This window comes from Mycetomoellerius zeteki, unplaced genomic scaffold (genome assembly GCF_001594055.1).
Source record: "Mycetomoellerius zeteki isolate Tzet28-1 unplaced genomic scaffold, Tzet1.0 scaffold364, whole genome shotgun sequence".
NCBI classification, from domain to species: Eukaryota; Metazoa; Arthropoda; class Insecta; order Hymenoptera; family Formicidae; genus Mycetomoellerius; species Mycetomoellerius zeteki.
The window spans coordinates 239,254-249,574 of record NW_017257354.1 but is presented as its reverse complement, the minus strand read 5'-3'; the positions used below and the strand labels follow the sequence as shown (position 1 = coordinate 249,574).

Here is a 10,321-nt window from a genome sequence, read left to right as displayed (position 1 = left end):
AAGCAGGGTTCATAGAGTTGACTCCGAGGTAGATTTACTCATACTTTTGGAACGAATAGGCTCCGCCCATATGGTCAGTTACCTCGCGTTTTAGAACGGCGTAGAGTTAAACTCTGTTACTCGGAGTGAATTTTGGAACGCACCCCAGCATCGTGGACACAAGGCTTTAAGCCCAGTGTCCACGATGCTAGAAATCCGTCCGAAATCTCGGATGAAGAAAGAATTGACCAATCGCATTGATCATGTGACTAAATTGTTTAAATGTGATTGGTTAATTTTTTCTCTCCGAGATCTCGGACCAATTTCTAAAGCTCAGTGTCCACGATGCTAGAAATCCGTCCGAGATCTCGGATGAAGAAAGAATTGACCAATCGCATTGATCATGTGACTAAATTGTTTAAATGTGATTAGTTAATTCTTTCTCTCTCCGAGATCTCGGACCAATTTCTAGCATCATGGACACAAGGCTTTACATCGTGGACACAAGGCTTTAGACGTGAGACAAGGGTTGCGTTCAGCAGACTCAACAGTTTTGCAACCGTTTTATGATTGTCTGCTGAGATAGGACCATTCTTCTAGATCTAAAAGTATGATCCAATTAGCGCGAAGGAAACTTCCAACAGTTGCAAAACAAACGTTCTGCTGAACGCAGCAAATGATAGTATTATACATGGCGCTGAAAGCGCGTTCCTCAGTTACTGTCCCGCGTACCGTGTTACATGTTACGGAATTTTGGCTTCGGTAGCCCTTAACCTCTAACTTTAATGATCAACGAAATATTAATCAAGTTTAAGTGTGTACATAAAGTAGTAGGTATAGCGTGTAGTACAGTGTTTACATGACTTCCAAGAATAATTGTTTCAATAACAAAGTATTCGAGTAAAACAAACTTAAGCAAACTGCTAGTAGTCACTTAAAGTAGTTGTCTAACAATGTCAAAAAAGACCGTGTTTGGTCAAAAGAATACCCAATCTACGATAGTGGGCTTTTTGGGAAAGAATACAAATGAAAACAATATTCTGACTAGGTAGTCAAAGTTTATCTTATAGTTTATAAAAATGCCTTAAATAAGATATACATGTACCTCTCAATATATTTAAATTTTTATGATGTAATATATGTTTCATGTTTTTAATAGTTTTTAAAATTAAATTAGTAATTGAAGGAGTAATTGAATATTTTTTAGTATATCAAAATCAGTGGCAGAAAAAAAAGATTTAAATGATGAATGGTCAAATAATTCGTATTTTAATGAACAAAGGAGGATAGCTGGAGACTCAGTAACAATAGACACGATAATAAACCTTGTAAGATATGTTATAGTTCTAATCGATAAATAAAACTACAGTATTATCGTCAATTTGTATGCATGTATAATATTTTATGAAATTATGATTTACAAAACACATTTTTAGTAATTTTTATTACAAAACAATTTGATGTCAATATTTTGAACTGCAGGATAATTCAGATAGTTCAGACTCCTACAAAAGCCCATTTAAAAAAATACCTAAAAATACAGAATATAAGCATTTATGGACTCCAAAAAAATATGACACAATATCAAATAAAGGAAAGAAAAATACTATAACTTCAGATTCTGATACAGATAGTAGCTATCCTAGCTCAAAATATAATGGCAAGAGATTACAGAGAAATGATTGGGTTGGTCCTGATATTAAATTAAATTTGAAAGATTTAGGTTTAAATAAGCAATTAGGTTCATGGATTGAATTTGTTCAACAGAAACCAGTAATGTCTACAATACCTGTAAGTTTTCATATTTTGAATATTTTTCAATATTTCAATATTTTATGTAAAATGTTTAAATTCAAGGTAATTGTTTTCTCTCTTTTTTTGGACATTATATTTAGGTTATAGAAGACAAGTTGCTTGAAAGACGTGAAGATTTAAAGGAACTTCAAATTGAAATTCTTGACAAATTTTGTGTCGCGCTCGAATCAATTCCATTACCAATACTAGAACAATTTCCAAAATTTGATGCAGACTCTTTCAAAAAGTTGCAAGGTTTGCATCGACACATAAAAGCTAAATTACGTTTAGTACAAACCAAGTTGTCAAAGTTGCAAAAGGAAGATGAAAGGAATATATCCGAGTCTCCAGAAACACCTAGATCTGCATCGTCAACATCAATTAAAACACCAATTTCATACATGTCTGAGAGTCGCTTGATAAATGACTGTGACAGTTTTACTGCTTCATGTACCTCTGTATCCAAAACGATAGATTTTCAAGATTTAACAAATTTAATGGAATCACATGCAAAGACAAATGCAAAGGAATACGATTTAGCATCCAATAATCTGGAAGCTGTGTCAGCAGTTAAGCCACCTGAAATTATACCTACAAATAAGAAGAGTACTTTCCAATTAAAAAGACCTGTCAAAACAGTATTAGGCACTCAAGTTTCTAAAACGATAGCAGAAATGTGGGAAAAAGACCAACAAGTATCAAAAACAATGAATTCTTCAGTGGATTCCGATTGTATCTCCATAAAAGATACATTTAATGACAGTATTCCATCACCATCAAGTGAAAAAGATAGATTTATGCAAAGAAATGCCATCTTGGATAGTTTGGAAGATAACAAGATTAATATAAATAAATCTCAAGATATGGCAGGTAACGAATGAATCATTAATTTTTTCTTCTTTTAGTTTTCAATGAGAAAATATATTTTATAGGCACCCAAAGATTTACTGCAAAAGTTGAAACCTTAACACAAGAATTAGATCAATTTCCAGCTTTAGGAGAAAATTGTAATATAGATATAAACGATGATTTTACAGGTATGAGTTTTACACCTATACCCATGCACACACACACGCACGCACGCACACTCTTATTTTATATTTTATTGTACATTTATTGTACATGCCGATAATATAATATGATAAATAATAATTCCAATAATTTGTAGATTGGCCACTGAGTAATGTGGCACAAAGTAGCAATTGTCACACTGATGATAAAGCAAAATCAAAAATCGAAAAAAATAGTGTGGAATATGGACAATTTACTGGTAATTATAAAAATGATGGTATTAGTGGAGAATTTGATAGTTTAACATATTCACACTCACAAGAAATGTTAAAGGTACATAAAGTATATTTGGTAATTTTGATTTTTATAACTTTGTTACAGATAAATATGCCGTTTTGTAATAAGTAATTCATATAGTTAGATTACATTTAACATATTAGACCAATAGTGAAAATATAGTTATAATTGCACATTAATTATGTTTCTTCATTTTAGATATTTCGGCAGAAGTTTGGTTTATATACTTTTAGACCAAATCAGTTGCAAGCTATCAATGCGACACTTTTGGGATTTGATTGCTTTATTTTAATGCCGACTGGCGGTGGAAAATCTCTTTGTTATCAACTTACTGCCCTTTTAAACATTGGATTAACTATTGTTATCTCACCATTAAAAAGTCTTATTTTAGACCAAGTTCAAAAACTTATCTCACTTGATGTAAGAGAAAGTATTATTACCAGGGATGGCAGGTAACACGTTACTTGTAATGTCGTTACTTTCCTTATCGATACTTTGTTATAATAACAATTTGATAATGACAAATTTTTTTTATGACTAACGGTAACATCAAGTTTGGAAATTAATTCGGCATTTGTATTGAGTTACTCTTTACTCGTTACAAATTATTCTTTTTCAGTAAGTAAACATGTAATAATGACAATAAATTACATTACTTTTCAAAGTGACTTTTCCAACGTTAACGCAACCTTAGTGTTTAATTAGTTATCAATAGTTATAAAAAATTGCAATGTCATTATTAAATCGTTATTATAAAAAGTAACTATAAAAATAACGGCGTTACTTTACTTACCATCTCTCCCCCTCGATTATTACTTATTACGATTATTAATTATTACTTATTATTAGATACATAACGAGAGAAATAATCTAATGTAAAAACATAATATAAAAAGAATACTCATTTACATTACAGAAATGTGTATACTATTACAGTATATTCTTTACTTTTGATTTAAAATTACAGATTCCTGCAGCTCATTTATCTGGCTCTATAACAGATAATCAAGCAGATGCGATATACAGGGAACTTTCCAAAAAAGAACCAGCTCTCAAAATATTATATGTAACACCAGAAAAAATTTCCGCCTCGCAAAAATTTTGTAATACTCTGACTATTTTGTATGAGAGAGAATTGTTGACAAGATTTGTTATTGATGAAGCACATTGCGTTAGTCAATGGGGTCACGATTTTAGACCAGACTATAAAAAATTAAAATTTCTCAGGAACAATTATCCCAAAGTGCCAACAATGGCTCTAACTGCAACAGCCACACCACGTGTTAGAACAGATATTTTGCATCAGTTGGGCATGACTAATCCAAAATGGTATATTTGATTATCTGTGTGCGCGCGCGCGCGCGCGCGCGTGTGTGTGTGTGTGTACGTGTGTGTGAATATGTAATTTTTGTTTGCATGGTACTCTATATTAAAAAAAATTGGGAAACGTTACTTTGACGTTACTTTTTATAATAAATATTTTGATAATAACGTTGGAATTCTTTTTATGACAGTAACTAAGATTGTACTAAGGTCGGAAAAGTCATTTTGAAAAGTAACTTGTCACCATTATGCGTTACTTATTGAAAAAAGTAATATGTAACCAATCACAAATAAAAAAGTAACGCATATTACAAATTAGAAGTTATTTTTTTCAGTTACGAATGATTTTTTCAACCAGTTACAAGTAACAATTGATTTTTCCAACTTTGGTGTTACCATTACCGTTATAAAAAATTTGTAACGTCATTACCAAATCGTTATTGTAATAAGCAGGTAACAATCAGCAAAGTAATGGTGTTCCCATCTGTGAAAAAGATTAATGATTACATTTTTTAGGTTTATGTCGAGTTTCAATAGGCCTAATTTAAGATATAGTATAATATCGAAGAAAGGGAAAAATTGTTCTGATGAAATCGTAGCTATGATAATGACGAAATTTAAAAATGCTTGTGGTATCGTATATTGTTTATCGCGTAAGGATTGCGATGATTACGCTGCACATATGAAAAAAAATGGTATTAAAGTATTGAGTTATCATGCAGGACTCTCAGATACTCAAAGAAGCAACTGTCAAGGAAAATGGATTTCCGATGAAGTATATTTGTTATACTACATACACAACAAAAAATACACGTACATGCACGTGCGCGCGTGCATATGCACTCATATAATGTATAAAATTATGTTATGAAATATGTAATTATAAAAGTATAAAATATTAAAGTGTATGTGCGTGTAGACATATCTATATATGTTTATGTGCGTGCATTATATTTTTAATAAAATTATATTTTCACATACTTTTTTCAGGTACATGTTATATGTGCGACTATAGCCTTTGGAATGGGCATTGATAAACCAAACGTGCGCTTTGTAATACATGCAGCTTTACCAAAGTCCATAGAAAGCTATTATCAGGAAAGTGGTCGCGCTGGTCGTGATGGTGAAATAGCAGATTGCATTTTATTTTATCATTATGCAGACATGCACAGAATCAGAAAAATGATTGAACAGGATAATCAAAATTCACAAGTCATTAGTACACACATGGATAATTTATTTAAGATAGTAGCATTTTGTGAAAATACTACAGACTGCCGTAGATCGTTACAGCTTAATTATTTTGGAGAGGTATTTGATAGGCAACAATGCATCTCGAATAAAATAACTACGTGTGATAATTGTAGGTCTAAGGTATGTCATATGGATTAGATAAATTATTATCACAACAAAAATATAGTTATCTAAATGGAATTGGTACTAATTAATAATTTTAGGCCGAGATTACAATGTTGGACGTTACTGAAGATGCAAAAGAGATTATGAAAGCTGTACGAGATATTAACAATAGAAAGACTTCCAAACTTACATTAGTATTCTTAACAGACATTTTTAAGGGTAGTGATCTGAAAAAGATTAGAGAATCAGGTTCATACTATATATATATATATATAAAATAAAAGATGAATTGATATTTATATTAATGATATAACTAAATAATTCTTTTTACAGGTCTTACAAAACATCCTTTATATGGTCGTGGTAAATCATGGAACAAAAGTGACATAGAACGCCTTTTGCATTATATGGTATTGCAAGAATATTTACAAGAAAATATGTATATTAATAACGAAATTGCTTGTGCATATGTAAAAATTGGACCAAAAGCGAGTGAACTCATGACAAAAAAAGATGTAAAGGTATTTAATCTTAATAAGATATCTAGAATGCAAAATGTATAATTAAAAGAGTTTATAGATCATTCGATATAATATCCAAGTCATATACATGTTTATATATATATATATGTATGTACATTGGTCATTGTACATATATATATATATATATATATACAGGGTGTTTAAATAAATAGCGCCAACTAATCATATAGCGCTATTCCCAATCAAAAATTGAGTCAAAAATCTTGAATCATTTTTTCCTACAATGCTTAATGGCTTCGTTCGGAAACGTCGCTCGGATGCCTCCAATGCCTTGGATTCATCATTTGTCCTTGTTTAACATTTAATGTTGAAAAATGAATTTTCAATGCAAAAATGAAAATAAGAGAAACAATCTCCAATGATCTTGATCTTAACGAATGTTATCCAGGACATGAGCCTGACCAAAATTCAAAAGGTTTTAGCCTTTTTAATGTTATTCAAGCTCATGTTCCGGATAACATTCGTCGGCCGGACACTTACGCTGTCAGTGCGTAATGTTAATGTCGGCGGTACTGTAACATTCGAGCCTTATAACTTGAGAAGTACTTAATGATAAAATATTTTATTATAGTGTTTTGGAAAGCTCTCGAGGTAAGCTACAAGAATATGCAATGAAAAATGAGGGTTTCCATTTAAGAAATTGAAGGTGACCTTCACGTGATTTTCAAACGACTATCCAAGGTCAAATCAATAGTACCTTCTTATGTCTTCCTCCGAACCTTACAACTTTTGTTTGAAACATTTTTCCGTATCTACCATAGTTTTTGAGAAATCTTAATGCATTATTTAAAATGGAACACCCTGTATGTGTGTACGTGCGTGCGTGCAAGATATTAGTATATATAAGAAAATTTTTTGTTTTCATTGTTTTGTTTTATCCTGAAAAGGTACAAATCCCAACGAGACAATCGAATAAATCTACTAGTGGTGTAGCTACAGTTTCAACAGTTACAAAGAAAGTCGATGGTATTATAAAAGAATTGCAAGATCGTTGTTATGCCGAGTTGATGACGATAATACGGGGTATCGCTAGTGCGTTGGATGTTTCTGCTTCTTCTATTATGAATATGGTAGCTGTCAGAGCTATGAGCCAGCGTTTACCGGAAACCGAAGAAGCCATGTTACAAATACCACACGTCACTAAGGCTAACTTTGTTAAATATGGCAAAGCTCTTTTAAATATTACGCAGAAATATGCGAAAGAAAAAATTGGTATGGTATTCGCATATAATTAGTGTAAAGTAATACTTTATTCATTATTCTATTATTTTTTTTTTTTAGAATTATTGAATAAAAATGATGAAGATCAGAATAGTGATGATAATGATAACACCTGGGATGATAATGATTCGAGTTACTCTTATAGTAATAGTACTAGCAATGGCAAGAAACGAAAGATGGGCAATAGATCTAATAATACTAATAAAAAATATAAACGAGGTGGTTTGAGGTAATATAAAAAGAAATATGTGCGAGCATATGTTACTTTTCTCGTTATATACAACATACATGATGGTTATATGTACTAATTAGTAAAAATTGCGCGCGCGTATGTTTTATAAAGGATTTCATACAAGTTTTATACATAATTATATATTTTTGTATTTTTGTATTTGCAGTGCAAGAAGAGGAAAAAGTTCATCAAGAAGTTCATCAAAAGGTTCAACAAAATATAATACTACTATAAAAAAGACAGTAGGACTTGCAAGTTTCAGTCAAAGTAAACAATATCTGGCAAATCCTAATAGATACATGAACATTGCTTGATTAATTCTTACTATTACAAATTATTTACGGCATTTGCGATAGTGTACAAACACAATCTCTGTATATATGTTGGGAGAGGTGAGAGTTGTTTGACCACGTTATAGTTGATTGATCATAAGCCTCTTACAGCATTCGGCCCATGGAAAGATTTTAGGCATCGGTATTATGAGTGGTTGTAGTCAATCGCAATGTCAAATGGGACACTCTCTCTTAAGATACGTGATATCCGAAATTCTCTGTATGGCATTTTAGTCATTTTATTGAATGAATTTGATAAACAATGCAAATTCATTTTTGTATCCAAGTAATCATCAGACATGTATGTAAAATAAATCTTTCGTAATAAAATATTTTTTAAGACGTGATTTTGTTAAACATTATTAAGACAAATTATATAAATGTAGCAGCTTCATCAGTGTCTGATTAAAATAGATATGTATGCAATAATAGAATAACCTGAGATTTACAAATGGTGTTTTCAATAATTCTTTATTGCTTATCATGATTTGTACTTAAAATTAATACAAGTTTATATTCAAAGTCTAGATTATTATATCTACTAGATATACATTAGGTTAGGTTCTTTTAACATTTGCTACATAATATATTATTTATAATATATTATTATAATATATTATTTATAAATCTGGTTGCATTGTCCTAGCTTGTCGGTCTTCATTCTGAATATGATTTTTCAGCAAGTCCATCACTTCATTATCAAATTCAGATGGAGTTGGTTTGACACCAGTTGCCCAATAGAATATATCCCAATCGTTGGATGGTAAATTTATAAGTTGATCATATAATCTTAATTGTTTGTCATCAAACGTATTCAAATATTTGTTTGCAAAGGTACTAAGAAGTAGACCATTCTCCAACATGCCACGTTTACGAGATTGATATGTCAATCTAAATTGACAATGGAAAAAAAGTGTAACAAAAAATTTTATCTACAAATCGATTGTAAATAATTATTTGCGTAAATAATGATGATCATGGCAAAGTATGATATTAATTAAACCTTAATTCAATTATAATTTATATATTATGCTGATTCTACAATAAGTCGATAGTCGGAAATCTTAAGTCTTAACTAGTTTTAACATAAATAGGCGACTATGATTTTTCGCAACTAGTCGTTAGTCGTTAGCGAGTCGTTTAGCTCGACTAATAGGAAGGAATAAAGTCGAATTTGGTTAGTCTTAAGAAAATCGGTAGTCTTAGTTGTACAAATTGGCCGTTGGCCAATTTCACCGATTCACCAATAAAACTTAGGACTATCGACTTATTGTAGAATCAGCTTGTTACTTTGGAACTATCGATAGAAATAATTGTTAGATTGTAAAAGAATTTTGAACGATACCGTGCTCGTTTGAGATTGGCATTTTCTCCTTCTCGTTCCACATAACGTGGAATATCGGGCTCCTGACCTTCCGGATGAATTAAATTGTTATCTTGAAAATTGTCTTTTCGCTTACAACAACATACCGATACATCTCTCGTAAGTATAAGCGGTCCTATCTGTGTGTGTTGTGTGTGTATGAAGTCGGTGAGAGAGAGAGAGAGAGAGAGAGTGTGTGTGTGTGAGAGAGTGCGTGCGTGCGTGCGTGTGTGTGTGTGTGTGTATGAGAGTGAGAGAGAGAAAATTATTTGAGTATTATATATTTAATAAAAAAACTTTATCCGCATGTTTGCTTATTCAATATTCTCAAACTTACGCGAGATGTAACACGATTGTACACAACATTCATTGTCGAATTAATCGTGGAAATCGTCGAAATTGTGCAAATGCGACAAACCTTGTAATTAGTTATCACGAACAGAGAGAAACTTGAGCAAACTTGAGAGAGGCCATGATATGTCGGCTATTTTCCTGTGTCGAAATCGTCCGTACACTAGCCAGTACCTCCATTTTCAGTTTGGGAACTACGTGACTACATTCATTTTTTGACACTATCGATAAAATCGTATCGTCGAAAATAGATGTGGTTCGTGTCTGTACTAAATCCTCAGAATAGAAACGTGCCGACTATCAGGAATAGTTTAATCCTTGAACGAAAAAATTTTAATTTCGCATCTCCTACATACATATGTAAATAAAAATTGTTGAATTTTAATAAACGAAATTGAAAATTCAAACATGTTAATTTAGTGAATTTTGTCTTATAATATTTATCTTATAATATCTTATAAAATTACGAAGTTATGTTTCTTTATTTCTAAATTTCCAGCCCGTTTTTATCAAACAT

The 10,321-nt window shown here is 31.4% G+C and overlaps 2 protein-coding genes across 2 annotated transcripts; one reads left to right on the top strand and one right to left on the bottom strand.

Moving 5' to 3' along the window:
- Window positions 1-780: 780 nt before the first annotated feature.
- Window positions 781-8,384, top strand: Blm (Bloom syndrome helicase). The gene is made up of 15 exons (XM_018453115.1): window positions 781-1,027; window positions 1,187-1,307; window positions 1,462-1,770; window positions 1,875-2,643; window positions 2,706-2,810; window positions 2,942-3,117; window positions 3,280-3,501; window positions 4,049-4,410; window positions 4,921-5,179; window positions 5,395-5,778; window positions 5,862-6,012; window positions 6,097-6,284; window positions 7,193-7,517; window positions 7,587-7,755; window positions 7,925-8,384. The coding sequence occupies exons 1-15, from the start codon at window positions 933-935 to the stop codon at window positions 8,070-8,072; spliced, it is 3,783 nt and encodes a 1,260-aa protein (XP_018308617.1). The 5' UTR covers window positions 781-932; the 3' UTR covers window positions 8,073-8,384.
- A 167-nt stretch (window positions 8,385-8,551) lies between these two features.
- On the bottom strand, window positions 8,552-9,965 carry LOC108725813 (succinate dehydrogenase assembly factor 2, mitochondrial). The gene is made up of 3 exons (XM_018453050.1): window positions 9,791-9,965; window positions 9,436-9,593; window positions 8,552-8,981 (listed from the first exon to the last, which is right to left on the bottom strand). Exons 1-3 carry the CDS (start codon window positions 9,821-9,823, stop codon window positions 8,711-8,713), a joined length of 462 nt encoding a protein of 153 aa, XP_018308552.1. The 5' UTR covers window positions 9,824-9,965; the 3' UTR covers window positions 8,552-8,710.
- Window positions 9,966-10,321: the final 356 nt, after the last annotated feature.